Raw genomic sequence first — 17,626 nt, 5'->3', positions numbered from 1 at the left:
TAAATTGAGTTTATTAGGTGGATACAGATAAATGGAGAAGAAAAAGAAATGGGGAGAGAATCTACTTCCTCAGGGCTTTAAGAGCTTATTCTAGAATGTTATTGATTAGATCCTGCCAGGTTTTGAAAAAGTTCTGCACAGATCCTCTAAGTGAGAATTTGATTTTTTCCAATTTCAAATAATATAAAACATCAGTTACCCACTGACTTAAAAGAGGAGAGTTAGGATTCTTCCAGTTCAGCAAAATGAGTCTGCGTGCCAATAGTGTAGTGAAGGCAATCACAGTTTGTTTGTCCTTCTCCACTTTAAGCCCATCTGGAAGAACACCAAACACAGCTGTTAATGGGTTAGGAGGGATTGTGACACTGAGGCTGTATGAAAGGCACTTAAAATTTTTTGTCCAGAATGATGTTAATTTGGTGCAGGCCCAAAACATGTGACCCAGTGAGGCTAGGACTTCATTGCAGCATTTGCCCTGGAAACATTGTGGACAATTTCAAGCAAGACAGATGCGCTCGATGTATAATTTTGAGTTGAATAATTGTATGCTTTGCGCATATGGAGCTTGAGTGAATTCTCTGCATTGCTACCTTCCACTCCTTTTCTGATATATTGAGTGATAGATCCTTTTCCCATTGTCCTCTTGGATCTTTGAAAGGGAGGGACTGTAAAATATTTGTATATGTTGCAGAAATGCTGTCTGAGTCCTCGGAACTGAGCAATATTTTTTACAGAGTAGATGAAGGTAGGAGATAAGGGAAATCAGGCAGGTTCTGTTTGACAAAGTTTCTGATTTGAAGATAGTGAAAGAAATGTGTTGCTGGAAAATTATATTTGGAATGTATTTGTTCATAGGATGCAAAGACATTGTCTATATAAAGATCTCTAAGCAATTTAATACCTAATGTTTTCCAGATATTAAAAACTGCATATGTTTGCGAGGGTTGAAAAAGGTAGTTCTTGTGCAGAGGTGCCACAGATAAAAGATTCTCCATCTTAAAATACTTTCTACATTGGTTCCATATTCTGAGTGAGTGAAGCACAATAGGGTTATTAGTATATTGGTGGTAACTTGCATTTATTGGGGCACAAAGCAGGGAATATAAAGAAGTACTGCAGGATTTTATTTCAGTTACGGACCAAGCCTGTGTATGTTCATCTATTTGTGTCCAGGTTTTTATAGCTTGTATGTTAGGTAGAGCCTTGCTTAACTGGTTTAAAGTTGGAAAGGAAGACAGAGAGAAAAGACCAGAATGTGAGCAAGAATTTTGAAAAATATACATGCATCGAAAATACCACAGAGTAATTAAGGTCTTGAATTTTTTAAATAATAAATTATTACAGTAACAAAAAAAGAGGCATATACACTAAAGGATAACATGAGGCAAAAAACCCAAACCAAAGCAAATGAAAGTGAGCATAGTTTTTGTCTGAAAAGCAAGGCTATTAGATATGAACACAGATGAAGGCTAGTTTGACCATTGAGGTGATTGTAATAAAGTGATGGGGCTGAATGGTTAGAGATATTCAAACAGTCTTATTTTCCTCAATGAAATTTTAGTTTAACTCCTGATATCATGGAATGTTGTAGCCCTATGGTGAAGATGACCTCTTACCTGAAATGTACACTTGATTCTAAGCGGGAAACTATTTTTTTTAATAGTAACAAATACAGGGAAGTACATGTAAGCTTTTGTAATGATCCTAATGTTCAAATGGTGAAACAATGGCAATGTAGCTTATGCTTCACATCTCTGGGCCTGGTGTTGATTTCTGTACATGTGGAATAGTTCTTCCTGGGTCTATGTGGGATTTCTCTGGATTTTCATTCCTTCCTTCTGCATCCCAGAGACCTGTAAATTAAGTTGATTAATGAATCTAAATTGGCCATATTTCAGTGGGCATAGATGCGAGTATATTTCGGAACTAGCTCTCTGACCTCCCGTTTATTCAAACTTTATGGAGGTTAAGAGGACAGGCTTTTAAATATTATAAGAAACAAAGAATACAAAGGAAACAAAAAATGTCAGAGAGGTAGAGATATTCATTTTTTCATTATTCGTTTTGAAGAAAATTTATTTTTAATTGACATTTCTGACATTGCTGTCCTTTCATCCAAGGCATTTTCTCATTTTACCTTCATTTAAAGGAGTGCGATTTTGATTCCTGTAAATGATGATCCTTAGGGTTAGGGTGACAATGGAATTGAATTTCTTTACTCAGTTTGCCTCCTGGGTTTATATTTAGGAAAAGAAGTGATTTTGAAGTGTATTTTTTTTGGCAATTCAGACAAGTCAAATCTTTCAATTTTCTTTAATTTTGCAAATTAAAGATATGCTCTCTCCAAATGAAAAAAAAATACTTTGAAAATGGTTCCTGAAATTAATTTTAGATGGCTGTGAAAGCATTTCAGAAATCAAAAATGTAAAAAATACATTTGAACAACATGATCAATTGTTTCAGAACTCTGAAGAAAAAGAGGTAATGGAAAATGAGAAGAGCTTTGCCAATCTTATCTGCACCATTGTGGAAACCCAGAAGAAGGTAACTGAACATATTAGAAAGCAAGCAAAGAGAGAAGTGGAACGGGCTGAAGGAATTATTGAGCAATTGGAGGAGGAGGTTGAGGAGCTGAGGATGATACAAGCTGAGCTGACTGATTTTTTGGGGACAGATGATCACATCTACTTCCTTCTGGGGAGAGTACCACTTCCAAGGAAATCTAATGTGTATCAGAGAACTTGTTTTAAGCAATTTGTCTTTTTCAGTAGACATTCCCATCAGTGTACATTCCACCTGAAGATGATATTCTTCCAGATATCGTTGTAAGTACTGAAGAATTGAGGGGAGCATTATTCAATGTAAAAGATTTGGAGAAGATCAGCAAGTGGGAAGTAAATCCAGGTGTGTATTTAAAATTTGTACAGTCATTTTAAATATGTTAATGTTGAGGTACTACTTAGGCTAAAAATCACCTGTTTTTAATAAACTATATTTTGTTTTTCTTTCTTATGTAATTGCATTGTCACTGAACAAAGATGATTTCATGAAATGTAAGAATTTATTTCATTTTGAAGTTTTAGTCCTTGAATAATTCTCCTCTTTGATCTTCTTCTTCAGTACTTAAACCAAAGTTTTTATACGCTCTTCCAGTGGTAAGCACAGGCTATAGCTCTGTCCATGGCTGTGGGGAGGGCCTCCATGATGCATTTTTCATCCGGTATGGGCAGATCAGGAGATGTTCCATGGTCTGATGTCTTTCTCTGGAGTTAACATAGATCACTGTCATTGAAGTTCCCCCTCCTGGTCATGTTAGCTTTGGACCTGCCAGTCCTAGCTGAGTAGGCAGTAAAGGTTAATCCATGTTATAATGCAGTCCAATGTGAAGATGTTCTCCCAATTCCAGGCTTGATGTTAATTGAGTTGATATCTCCAAGACCACACGTATCATGAGTCTAGCCTTGCTGCAGGGACAGTTGAACCAGGAAACGGGGGTCTCATGCATAAAGCTTTTCTGGGATTTCAGGAATTTAGCAACATTGGTATGGCCATACAGTGGGTGTCTAGGAATCTATAGTTTTCACTGCTTTTCCTGCCTACTCGCCACATTTCCTCTGTCTGGTGGAGCAAAACCAGCCAGTATGTAGAAGCTGTCAATGAGTGATAATTGCGACAGCTTTCACTTAGTATAGGGTCAAGTTTCCTGGCATGTGCTGATCACTTCCAAACTGGGCACACATATTCTGCTGTGGAAAACAATAGTGCAAGTGCAGTGGAGTGCAGGATTGCTGGGTTTGCGCCCTTCTCGGTGTTGGATAATTTTCTGAGGATTTCATTGCTGTTGTTGACTTTCCCAGTCATCTTTTCCACATGGGCCCTATAAGTCATAGTCTGCTCAAGTGTGACACTGAAATACATCTGGTTTGAGTGGTGTTCTATTGCCATACCATCCTAGATAATATTATTTTATGTATATAGCACCTTTCCCATGCATAGCTTCCTGTTTGCCTCCCAGAGGCACAGATGTTAGGTAGTAGACTGTGTCTTTGTTGGTTTTGTTCTCAGGTAGTTCTTGTTGTAATAGCTTGAAAGGTTTGATAGGGAAGACGTAAGGACTGTCTTGATAGTGGTGAAATTTTTCACTGTGATGCATAGATTGTCAGCATATAAGAAACTCCATCATTCGACGTGGAAAGGGTTGATCATTCGTGTAGATGATGAAAAGTTTTGGTGCTAACACACTTCCCTGAAGAAGGCTGTTTTGTTGATGACTCAAATGGCTCTTCTTTTTCCATAAAAAAACGTCTTATTTTCCAATAGGGATTGGATGTCTTGCACTAGGTGGTAGTTGCTGTATATGGTATGTTATATATCTTAGAGATGAGCAACTTGTGATTCACAGTTTGTTTTAGTCAAAGTTAAGCAGTTTAATGAAGTCAAACCTCTCCCTGGGCAGTTTATTGACTGACGTGTTAAGAGTTGTTGTTCAATTCCACTGTCAGGATTTCAATGTTGCTGACTTGAGATGTGTTGGTTGTCTTTACAATGGGATTGCTCCTCATGAAGGTGGCACTCCCATATTTTTTGTGTTGGCATTTGATAATTCACTTCACACCAGGGATTCTATTGGTTGTGGTTGTTTTGGCCCAAGTATGTCTTTTGCAGGCAGAGCACATGACAGTTGTCGACAATGCAGATTTTTACCAAGATGTTTTGTGTGACTCCTGTAAGCCTTTCAATGTTAGCAAAAACTATAGTCAGTGCCAGCCATGGAAATCTCCCTTTGGGGTGACACTGATGTGATTTATTAGTAGGCATAACAACATTTGGTTATAAGGTAAGTAGTAGGATTCACAGATTAGAATCTGACAGAGATCATGTTACATGATCATTCCTAATTTTTAGGTGTATCTGAGAGAAATTACACTATTGACAGTGAATTAAGAAAACCTGTATAGCTTTATCTAAGATATTCCAAAATTGTTTTTCCTTTATCTTGCGATGAAGTACAAGAAATTTGCAATTTAAATGCACCTTAAGAAAGAACAAAGAAAAATTAAACAGTTGATTTTCTAGTTCATCCTCACAATTCCTAGATGTACAATAAAAAGACCTAAGAGGTTTTGTGTGGAAGAATTATTGCTAATGATTACCTCACGATTTGTGCTTTAGAAGATGGTCACTTCCAGCAACTTCAACAAATAAGTAATGCTGGCTTGTCATTGCTTTTTTTATACTTTTGCTAGTTACATTCTGAAACGTAATAAGCAATGTAAGTTAATAGCATATTCTTTGAGTGAAGGAGAACAGGAATTGATTGATTAACACTCATTAATTATTTATCCAATTAACTACATAGCAGCTTCACTTTTGCCAATGCCAATATTTGATTAGATATTTAAGTAACACTCAAACTTATAAATTCCTTGCCTTTCTCTGCAGGCTGGTGGTCCTTGCCCATTATACTTGTAGCAAAGTAACTGAACCACATTTGTTTTAAGGTTCAGAATAATACGCTATTAAATAATAAATACAAGAATATATACATTTAATGATTGCTTATATACAGCAACATAAAAACAAAATGCAAATAGACAAATGTATCCTATAGAAGAAGCTGTACAAAGCTCATTATTTTGTTGTGTTAGTGTTCTTGGGTAACCCTAATCCTATTATTATGTAGACCTTAACAAAATGTCCCCAGATCCCTGCTATATCCCTCATGTGTTGCATTACCTTTCATATTTATGACCTCAGGCACAAAAGAAGTTGCACTTTTATTCATTATGCATTTTAGATAATTTACACAAAATATTGAGCAAAGTACAGATGAGAGTACTGGCAAACCATACAGCCTAATAATGCTGGGCATGTAGTTTCAGGTGGCACATTCACTAGTTACATTCGATTTTCTCAAATTTGATCATTTCTAGTCTGCTCTCTTCACGCTCAAAAAAATAATTTCTTCTTCTTGACTAGTTCCATAAAAATGTCTTGAATAAATGAGATATAGTAATTTGGATAAAATATAGAACTAAACTGCCTTAGGTTAAACCAATGAAAAGTAATCAACTTTCCATTACAAGAGTTTGTCAGGTTGCTTTTAAGCAAATATCTTAAATTGAAATTGATTATTCTTTTTTGCCCACATTTCAATATTCCTTTTCTAGGTTAAAAAAGAACATGCTTCAAGTATAATTAACATTGAAATTATACCAATACTGTTCTTTTTACATAAGATAACCAATATATATTTTGGATGATTGCTATTCTCATACAATCATAACACTCGCTTTATTGTCGTATTGGAAACAAAGAAAAAGTTGCTTTTCTGAAGTAGGGTAGGTTACACATACGTATATCAAAAACAGTATCATAAAACAGCTTCCACAACTCCACAAAACACATAGCATTTGGAAAAAAATCAATTCACTAAAAGTCATTACAATTCTTTCCAAGTATAAAAGGTGTGAAGATCCCTAAAAATGTGTTGTCAACAAAGAGGGTGCTTCTTTATGCAAATATGGGATAGTCACGTACATAAAACTTGTTTTCCACTAGGTAGCGCTAACTCCCTGGAAATATGTTCGTTTTGCAATTGTGGTGTCTTAAGTAACCTCAAACTATATAGATATAATATAAAAAGGCGATATCCCTCCCTTAGTGATACAGCGGTAAGAAATCACATAAGAGAAAATTACTTAGCTTTCTTTAACGATGATTTATGCGGCTTTACAGGCGAAGGAAGCCAATGACAAGACTTTTCACCGACATGGGAGCTCGATGTATACAGTCTACCATTTTTGTTGCTGCACTGGAAGAATTTTCAGGATCAGGTGACGTTATCTCCCATTTGTCTGTCGGCTTCAAAGGTGTGCCGGGCAATGTCCCAAGGTTTTAAACCCTTTCTTCATGTGCGGGGCCCCACTTAGATAAATCATGCCATTCCAAACAAGGAAAAGACAATACAATATTATGCTGGCTCTGTCACACAGAAATAGTACAATGCCCATTTTTGTAGTTGTCCCTTTGTTGTCTTCTAATGCACAGTTCTAAGTGATGAGCCCCTGTGTGCTAAATCTGGCCTTGTGTTAGCTGTACATATGTGTGGATGTATGAAATGTTTTTTGTACAGAGCACAGTGACATTTTAAACTTATGTATACCACCAGTTATTTTAAGTTAAAGCAAGTTAAATTAGACATATCAAGCAAAACCCTCAATAGCTTATTTTCTTGAGTGAGCAGATCATCATTTTGGTTTTCTCTCTTCAAGATAGAAAAGAGAACTTGCAGTCTGTAGCCTCTCTCTCATCTTTGTGTGTGTTTTTTTCGGCTCCTGAAATACCTCCTGGGCCAGTCACGACTGAAACAGCTCAGGCACAGCCCCTTTCCCAGTTACTTTGTTCAGTTCTGGCCTGTTCATCTTCTAGTCATCTGTATTTCTCCAGACTAGTTGGTCAGTTTCAAAAGTGTAGTTGTCCTTTCCTGAGACAATAGCTCATAAGAGTGTAAAGCGTCTGTATCCACTTGATCAAACCTCCAACTAACCCTCCCTCTGATAAATCTTAAAACATTTCATAGCATGGATTGGCTTAGACATTGTTGGGCAATAAAAAAAAATGAAAAACATTTAGACTTGTATGCCAAATACTACTCTTCACTAAACCCTGTGGCTGGGTGCAGGAATGACAACTCAATGAACTGGAATAATTTGAGATGCCAACAGGATCGTCCCGTTTATTGTACAACAAAAAACAAAAATCCCACAAAGCAGGAATTAGACTCAAAATAAAGTAGTTAGGCTAGTCAGCCAGTAGTTAGGTCACTATAGTAGCGGAGCTCCATCCAGCAGGTTGTTCTTGCCAGAAATGATAGATACCTCCTTCCAGGAAGCTTTCATGGAGGCTTAACCAAAAGGGGTGGTGTCAGTTGCCATCACTGGGCAGTTTCCTTGAAACTAGGGAGAGAAGGAGTGGACACTGTTGGCAATAGCAACCTCCTCATCCCTGTGGTTTATTACATACCTTGACTGAGCCTATACAGGAGGTCCTCGAAACATGCATGTGTGACAACTAATTTAGAGATGTCCTGGAGCTTCTTGATTTTACATGCATTTCCATTTATTTTTCTCCTTTTTGAAAATGTTGCATGATGTCAAATTTGGCTAAGCCTTCCTTTAATGTACAGTCATTGGACTAAGCTGTCAGGCTTTACTCTGAGCTTTCTCTCTCCAAATTAGTTTAAATTTTGAAAAAGATGGACATTTACTTGACACATTTAATCATGAACTTGTTAAACAGTAGCAATGCAAGATGAGAAAGTACAGTAGATCTTTAGCTGACTGGTTACTACTGCCTGGCTTTCTGCATCTCTGGTAAGTCTATTTAACCTTGTGTGCCACTAAAAGCCGAGCAGAAGTGGGCAATGCCCACCTTGTCTTAACACAGTCACAACACTTTATATACTAGTCAATAACTGCTAAAACGGGTCTGGATTTTATCTGCAACGTTTCTTGAATGAGAAGATGCATTAGGATGCAACTTTATGTAGAACTGATCCCAGACCTAAAAAGTCACAGGTTTTAAGAATAATGCTCTCATTTAACTTTTTCTGTTTAATTTTTGATATTTAGATTACTGTCACTTCACTTTGGACCCTAAATCAACACACACAAATCTCTGTTTATCTGAGAAGAACACAGTGGTGACATGGAAACAAGATAAGCAAATCTTTTCAGATAGTCCACATTGGTTTGACTCCTTCTTTCAAATTCTGTCTAAAGAAGGACTGTCTGGAAATCGCTTTTACTGGGAAGTGGAGTGGAGTGAAACTGCTGAAATTGGAGTCACATACAAAAGAATCAGCAGGAAAGGAGAAGGTAATGAATGTTGTCTTGGATGTAATGATAAGTCATGGAGTTTGTTTTGCTGTTGTTCCAGTACCTCAGCCTGGCACAATAATCAGGAGACTGAACTAAATGTAGAAGCCAGTAGCAAAATTGGTGTGTATTTGGATTGGCCTGCTGGCATTCTGTCATTTTACAATATTTCTGATACCATGACTCTCCTTCACAGTTTTGAAGCTGATTTCACTGAACCACTGTACCCTGCATTTTGGCTTTTGGTTTATACCCCAACCATAAAAATCTGTGCTCCAGAATAAAAAATGTTTATCTCTGTAATATTTTTCTTTTACATTTAACTTAGATTTTTTTGTAATATTGCAGGATGAGAGGTTGTTGTTGAAAATGTTGATGTAGGAGAAAATGAGTTTATTTAACTAGCTTTGTTGGGCTTTTGAGAGTCATACTAATTGGTTACATAGTCATTGTAGAAAAATTGTAGTTTTGAACTGTTTTGTGACTGCTCATCTTCTGATGTCCAGGCCTCATTTTTGATTACTTTTATCCCCTTTACTCCTGAATCTAACATGAAATGATGGTGTTCTAGTGGATTTATCTTGTTATCTTATTATATGTATAGCAATGAACAAATTGGTTTTAAGTTTTTGTTTTCTTTGTAAAGTCTCCATAGTACAGACAAAATTAAAAAAAGTTCTTTATGATCTGTTGTGTCAGTATCATTCTTATCTAAAAGAGATTCTATGCAAAACCACACATACTTACCAAGAATGGCAAAATTGTAAAATCAGCTCTAACAGAATGCTCTAATATCTTCTTATTCATATGTCAACTTTCCATACCCTTTAAATCCATTCGACTGTATATGTAGCACTAGATAAGAGGTAGAAACAATGGATGAGATGGTAATCTGTTGCAGGCCATGTAAATCTACAGTATATGTATATGCTCTCTGTCGTGGAATTCTGGGGCATGAATGTGGAATAAAATACCATAAAGCAAATAGTAAACAGAGTAAACAAGACTCACTATACATGTCAAAACTTATTTCTATGTCTTTGGATGACTGGCCATAATTTATTTGCAATAAGATTTTTCTTATTTGCCTCAACATGGTCTTCATATTTTCAGGGACTCTTTGCATCCAGAGCTGGTTGTCTCTAACTAGTTCCTTATTAATGCGTTCTGTTTTGCAAAATAAAGTGACTGTCTTGTCATATACTCATGACCAAATGGACTTGCTGTCTCATAGTGACCCAGTGATATATCTACACTGTGAAGGAACTGGCAGCTTTAATTAAAATTTATATTTGCTTGTTTGGCTGTTTTAGTTAAAATTTTCATTTACTAGGTGGCTTTTCCCCCTGCTTGCTTAACTCGCCAACACCCGGGCCTCCTCTTAGCAGTCCTGCCGCTCGCTTATAGGGATGCGGATGTACAATTTTAACAGATTTTAATTTTGATGTGAAGTGTTACATTTGCATCAATGTGATGTATAACTGCCCGTGATTGAAATTTGTTTCTTTCTCTCTATTAAATAAAATTACTTTTTCAAATGATTGGCTCTGAGATTAGTTAATTGTCTTTGCAAAAGCTATTCTAACTGGAAACTGTTAACGTTTTAATATGAATGGCATATCAAGATCTCCTTTGTTGTCTAATGTTATCTGCGGAGGATATACAGTACTACATTACCTTTATTGGATACAGCCTTCTTTCTACAGTAATTTGTGTGGTGGAAGACCAAACGGTGTTAACAGTTGTAGATATTCTTCGTGATATTGTAAGTTGTTTTCATCTTCCGCATGATCACCACCAACTGTTTCCACATAGTCTTGATATTTTTAACTATTTTGCTGTGTTACTGATCGTCATTTTTGGCGTAAATTCGTTTGACTTCCTCGTTTCTTGGTACTAGGATTGCCTGTGTACTCATTTTTTCTGTTGATAACCCTTCAATAGGATTTGGAAATAATACATCTTCTTTAATTGGTAACTTAAAGTGAGGAAAATGTTAAAATTTATAAGAGCTGAGAGCGCAGGAAGTGTGTCTGACAAAAGCATTCACAAGACTGAGAGGTGAGAGTACCGTGGTCTTGTTTGAAAATGGTTGATAGGAGGGCGCGACTTGAAAAAATCTCATGGCAAAATTCTCGTCTCACAGGACTTGAAAAAATCTTTTCCAAAAAGTCTTGTTCCCTAAAAAGTCTTGTTGCATCGAAAGATTTTTTTTTATATAAGAGAGACTTATTGGGCTAATGCCTTTATCCAAGGCAATCTATAATATTTATGACACACTTGGTTATTTTACTTTTCCAATTGGAGCACAGGCAGTTCAAATGACTTACTCAGGGTCACATTGTGTCAGTAGTGGGAGCTGAAACCACAACCTCAGTGACTGAAGTCTAAAGCCTTAACCACTACACTGCACATGCTACCTTTCTCATGTAGCACAGAATTCTCTCCTTTCCCTTTAAAATTCCTTCAACTACCTAGACGCCAAGAAATACAACTGGAAATAATATTGTTTTGAAAAGTTGCAATCATTTTTCCTCTTCTCACTGCTAAAATCTTGATACCTCTGCAGCATACAGGTACAGTATATTGGAAATTTTAGGGTTTTATTACTTTGCGTTTCATTATTACAAAACAAAAAGCTCATAGCCATCTAACTTAATGTGCCTGAATATGGACCCTCTGTATGAAAATACCTCTAAATGCCTCTGGCTCATGCTCCAATATTTTCATTACCATGATCTCTTCCCCATATTAACTGGTCTTCAACTCTCTTTTTGACTTCACATTCAAAGGTGTCTATGACTTGGGGCAACTTTACATGTCTCTTTTGCTACAGGAACACACAGACTTCAGTTCCCTATGGTGGCTTCTTGCTCCTCTGAATATCATAGATTATTTACTTTTGAATGGTTTTGTCTTTCAGACCATCTCTCTCTACTGCCAGTCTTTAAGAAGAAACACTGTCATAGTCCTTCCAGTTTTGGAAGATGTTGTTGGGTATGTGCTACTGGACATGCTTACACAAATGGCAGCATCAATTGTGCAGTCTTCGATAACCAGAGCTTCTGAAAGAAGAGTCCAACTCTCTTGCGATATTATGGCATATTATTCTATGAAGCTTGACCAGATGCACACAGTAAGAATAGAATACAGATCAAGGTGACCCAATAATGTAGACATCATGAAATGCAAAATAGATGGTCCATTATTCAAAACCAAATCAGTGATCAAAAGGTCAGAGTTTTCTAAATTGTTTTTTAGCAAGGACGCAGTAACTTTTCCTGGAAAAGTGAAAAATTGGCACTTTGGGCTCATTGGCAAGTGCGTGATGGTTGGGTCTTCACCCATGTTCTGATCGCAAAATGTTGAAAATGACTCTAGGGACGTGGTTTGTGACCTCCCTGGTGCGAAGTGAACCCCAGCTAGTGCAGGAGGTGGAGAGGTACTGTCTAGATATAGTCAGCCTCCACTCAATGCAGAAGAAGGGCTCCTGGAAAGGGGCTGCCCAACTCTCATTGTACTCTGGAGTTGACCCGGATATGAGGCGTTGGGAGCTGCCCAACTCTATGTATGTTGGAGTTTCCTGCGACTTTGAATCAAGGAAGGGTTTTAATCTATCTGTGCTAATGTGTTAACATTTGGAGCCAAGAGTATTTTCCCTTCTTGGGAACCTTCGGGGAAGTGCATGAGCATGTTCCTTTGGTGGATTCTGTTGTTTAATGCTCACGTGGGTGATGACAGTGCAAACTGCAAAGATGTGATTGAGAGGCTGCCTGCCTGATTTGAACCGAGTGGTGGTGTTGACCTTTGTGCTAGCCACAGGTGGTCCATAATGAACAGCATATTCAAGCATAAGGTTGTTTACAAGTGTATTTAGCATCAGAGTGCCTTGGGCCAGAGTGGTGTCTTCAGATCTACGACTGTATGTCTTGGACACTAGTGAATAGAGGGAGTGAGCTGTCAACTGATCACTACCTGGTTGTAAGCTAGACAAGATGGTGGGGGAAGATGCTAGATAGACCAGGTAGACCTAAAAGTGTAATAAAGATATGCTGGGAATGTTTTGTAGAGGCCACTGTCTTGCGAGATCCTCAGCTAGCACCCCCGGGGCAAATTTCTTTTGTATTCCGAGGGAAGATGGGGGCATTGAACTAGAATGAGTTTTGTTACATGCCTCCATTTCTGAGGTGGCTGTTTAGAGCTATGGCCATAAGGTCATTGGTGCCTGTTGTGGTGACAATTGCTAAATGTGATTGTGGACTCCCAATGGTAAAGAAATCCATCAGGCAGAAGAAGGAGGCCTTCTAAGCTTGGTTAATTTGTGGAACAGTGAAGACAGTTGAGAGGTATTGACAGGGCAAGTGAAATAGAATGATGGTCGTTGCGGAAGCAAAAACTCCAGTGTAGGCGAAGTTCGAAGAGGCCATGAAAAAATTGGGAGTGGTCTCCCCTAGGCTTTCTCGTATACTCGGAAATGGGGATGGATGTTTGAGGAGTAAACCACAAGACAATGATTATATTTTTAGATTATTTACATTAAAGAACCATCAACAACAAATCAAATTAATAATATATTGAACAATTATTACAAAAGTAAAGTTGAATAAAAGGTAAAGTACCACTTCCAGTTAATAGAAATAGCCCAAACATTGAAAAAAATCTACATACTAATACAGGTATATGCAAGATTTGGTCGACGTAAGTGAAAGCGTACTAAAGTTATCGTGTTGACATACACGCACACCCACACACGCATGCCCACACACACACACATAATTCCAAAAATGGTATTTTCAGACTCTAAAGAGGTCTAAAATGCTGAGATTCATCAAAATCTCAACATGAATCTTTGGATGATTATAATACTTTCTCTATACTTCATATACAAGAAAATGAAAATGACTTTCCTGTAGTTCCACTACTGTCACCTAAACCTACCATTGTACAACTGTTTCCCCACTCACCCACATTGCTACCCTCCTACCAACCTATTCCCAACCTTACCTATCCACTCACCTACCCATCCATTGAAAAAAACCCATCTACCCACCCACCTAAAGATGGTCTTGGGGATGCTTGTGTACAGTTGTCTCCATCATATTTGATATATCAGTGAGCGGTGAGTTAGGACAATGATTGTGTGGGTTTACTTGTGAGCTGCCTTTGCAAACCACATGCATATTTCCACCCAGCTTAAAGTTTGTCAGACTTAGAAGAGAGATTGTGCAAGTTGTGCATTACAAGTCTTTATTGCACACAGAAAAATCTCAAAATATAAATCTCATTGGGTTCAGTGTTGTTTTTTTTTTTTTTTGTTTTTTTTTTGCAGGCTAAATTATTAGACGACTTTGCAGGTCTGAATGTTGATGTTACAAAGGCAGGAGCCAATAAGATGACTCAAATGTGAAAGATTCCCATCTGCTGCACCCAAAGGTAACTTTCTCTGTGAAGATATGATTTAGCAGCTCAGCTAAAGCCCTTGCCAATTTGTCTGTTAGCACCCACAGGAGAGTAAGAACAGAAGGGAATCCCAAATTACTCATTACAGTATATCCTTCAAAGATGTTTTATATTTGTGGAAACAAATCACCACATTATGATCTAACTGGTCAGGGTGGGTAATGTAAAAGCAGGACAAGTCTCATGGGCAGTGTAGTAGTATTGATTTCTTTTTTTAGTCACAACTTTTATCTATTTGTGTCATTATCATATTGGCTTAGTCTCCTAAAGCTCCCATCACATTGTACAACTTTTACAATGATTTTCAGTCATAGTCTTAATTTACGTAACCTTAGTGAGTCAAGTTTGGTATCCCCAACAACTTAGTGAGACTGCTTTACGACTTGTTCAATGTTACCTCTAGTTATTTGTACTGATGAGCAGATGTAAATAACACCATTACAGACTTTTTATTTCAATCTCCTTTGAATTTTGCGTAGTGTATAGCAACACTAGATGAGTAGTTACCCCTTAAAGTATTGAGCGCTGTGAAGCAACAACACAAAAATGCAAGCAGTCCCCCCATGTAGTTTTGGGAGCTGTGGGTACAATAATGATGCTGCTTGGAAGTGGGGAGTTATCAACACAATAACAGCTACATGATAACCTTGAAAAAAGTTGCGTTGACATGCATCAATTTAATTCAGAAGCAACATAGGAGTTGTCCCAACAAATTTAAGGCATAAAGGCACACTTGTGGGTGCATGAGAGCTGGCAATCAATGAGTATTCACCTGGATGTTCAATGCATATAATGTGGATACAAGTGAAAAAGCAAGGCAGGTGTTTTGGACCATGGAAACAAATGAGAGGCTTACGTGTCTAATTTTTCGTACACGTACACCATGACAGAATGGTAAAAGAAAAAAAGAAACGCTAGGATTACAGACAAACTTGTTGTTTCTGAACAGCATTCGTACGGTCACTGTCACTGTCAGTCAACAGCAAGCTTGCAATATTTTGAAATTTGAAACTGTGCTGAAAAGTTATCATGGAGTTGTGTCATTAGTTATCCCCTGTGATTCCTCATCATGTAATCTGACATTTCTAAGGCAACAAAACCCAGCAATTACAGAAATTAACTTTTAAATGCCTAGAATAATAGTCTTTTATTCATTGTTTCTATCAGTAGTCTTTGTTATTACAACATAACACTAGGTCTATAAAAAATGACATTGGACTGACAGAACTTAATTATAGGCCAGGAGAAACAAATCAAACCTAACAGTTTTTAAATTTTATTAAAATCATTATAGAAGACTTTTATTTCTGAACTCTGGGCAACCACATAAGAGACTTTCTAAATTACATCCTATATTAAACTAATACTTTTTGATTCTAAGGTAATGTTCTGAGGGCATTATCAGGATATTTAGATCATATTATGACTCATATATTGAACTATAAACAATGGCTGGACCTAAGAGTAGTTAGATTTTATGAGGTAAGACATAATCAAGAGCTTGGGATTTTATTGAATGTACCTAAATGGAATGCTGTTACCTATAGCACAGGTGACATCGATGAGTCAATGGATATTTTTATTAAGTGTGCTTTTGATGCTTATATGCTGACAGATACGTCCTCAGAAGTAAAAGTGAACACAGCTCAATCCTATGACATCAGCTCTCCAGCCAGCAAAGGCAGAGTGAAGCAGCACTACACACCATGCTGATCTTTTTGTGTACCAAAGTAATTGTGCAGGTCAAGGCAAACCACCAAAAAACATTCTTCTTCCTTCTCTTCATCTTCTAGCACCTCTATGTGAAATTGTTGTGCTTGATCAATGTCCTCTAAACAGCTTTGTCCTGATCCAAAAAAACAGTCAAAAGGGTGATACATAGAAAGGAAGCAATAAGAAAATAGGCCAACATTTTTATGCGCCCTGCTTTGTGCCCCAGTAGTTACTAACTTTAACTAATATACCAATAATCCAGTCGTCCTCCAATCATTCAGAATATGGAATCAATGGAGGACTCACTTGAAGGCAGAGAGACTTTTACTTTTACACGATAATCACTTTTTTTCAATCTTCTCAAGCCTACACATTATCTAATCTTTGGAAAACTTTCAGGATTAACCCACTTAGAGAACTGTATACAGTAAAGGAAATGTATTTGCATCTTATGAACAACTATGCTTTAAATTTAATTTCCCAGCAACATAATTTTTCCACTATTATCAAATTAGAAATATAGTTTAAAGAAATCCATCTAATTTACCAACACTTCCCACCCATTTCTGTTCCAGAGGAAATACTGATCAGTCTTATATAATTATCAGACAATAGACAGTGCCCTTCAAAATGTTTGGGAAAAAGACATATTTTTCATGATCTCCCCTTCTGTTCCACAGTTTGAAATTACAAATCAAACAATTTAGATGTGATTAAACTACAGACTTTAAGGGGATTTACATACATTTTGGTCACACCAAGAAGAATTGACAACACTTTTTGTGTATGCTCCCCCCATTTCAGGACACCATAATGTTTGGGAAAACTGGCTTCACAGGTGTTTGTGATTTCTCAGGTGTGTTTCACTGTCTTCATGAGATACCTCGGCTTGATTCTTCCCTTAGGAGTCTCCAGTTGCTTCTGTTCAACATGAGGACAAGTCAAAAGAAGCCATTTTGACACTGAGAATAGGAATACAACCATTAGAAACATCAATAAAACCTTAGGATTGCCTAAAAAAGAACCGCCAAAGATTCAAAGTATGCCACCTCATCTGTTAAAACATGGTGATGGTTTTATGGCTCAGCCATGTATGGCTGCCACAGGCACTGGCACACTTCACTTCTCCTCTGATGGCAGCTGCACAATTAATTCTAAAGGCATATAGAAACATTTTATCTGCTCACGCTCCAATAAATGCCTCCAAACCCATTGGAGGGCACTTCATGCTAAAACACATACTGTTAACGCAACAGAAGTGTTTTTCAAAGCTAAAAAATGGAAAATTCACGAATGTGCAGAATAGTCATCCAATTTAAATGCAATTGAGCTGGCTTTCCATATGTTGCAGAGAAAACATAAGGGGTCAAGCCCCAAACCCCCTAACAAGCAGGAGCTGAAGATAGCTGCATTAGAGGCTTGGCAGAGCATCACCAAAGAAGATCCCGAGCACCTGGTGATGTTTTTGAATTGCAGACTTCAAGCAGTCATTGCATACAAAGGATATGTGACAAGGAACTATGACTGCATTAATACATCTATTATTGCTATGATTGCATATTATGATGCCCTGA

The 17,626-nt window shown here is 37.3% G+C and overlaps 1 protein-coding gene across 1 annotated transcript; it reads left to right on the top strand.

The window, feature by feature from the left end:
• The first annotated feature begins 2,484 nt into the window (after positions 1-2,484).
• LOC120538143 (tripartite motif-containing protein 16-like protein) lies at positions 2,485-9,163 on the top strand. Its single transcript, XM_039767581.1, has 3 exons — positions 2,485-2,703; positions 2,772-2,904; positions 8,634-9,163. Exons 1-3 carry the CDS (start codon positions 2,485-2,487, stop codon positions 9,161-9,163), a joined length of 882 nt encoding a protein of 293 aa, XP_039623515.1.
• Positions 9,164-17,626: the final 8,463 nt, after the last annotated feature.

This window comes from Polypterus senegalus, chromosome 10, assembly GCF_016835505.1.
Source record: "Polypterus senegalus isolate Bchr_013 chromosome 10, ASM1683550v1, whole genome shotgun sequence".
Classification (NCBI taxonomy): domain Eukaryota; kingdom Metazoa; phylum Chordata; class Cladistia; order Polypteriformes; family Polypteridae; genus Polypterus; species Polypterus senegalus.
The sequence above is the reverse complement of the archived record's forward strand: the minus strand, read 5'-3'. Positions and strand labels throughout refer to the sequence as shown.

Excerpts from the sequence above, each read along its gene's own strand:
- LOC120538143 (XM_039767581.1), top strand. The coding sequence starts at position 2,485 with ATGGAAAATGAGAAGAGCTTTGCCAATCTTATCTGCACCATTGTGGAA. Across the intron at positions 2,704-2,771 it reads TCTACTTCCTTCTGGGGAGA|ACATTCCCATCAGTGTACAT; the intron begins GTACCACTTCCA and ends CTTTTTCAGTAG. Across the intron at positions 2,905-8,633 it reads CAAGTGGGAAGTAAATCCAG|ATTACTGTCACTTCACTTTG; the intron begins GTGTGTATTTAA and ends TTTGATATTTAG.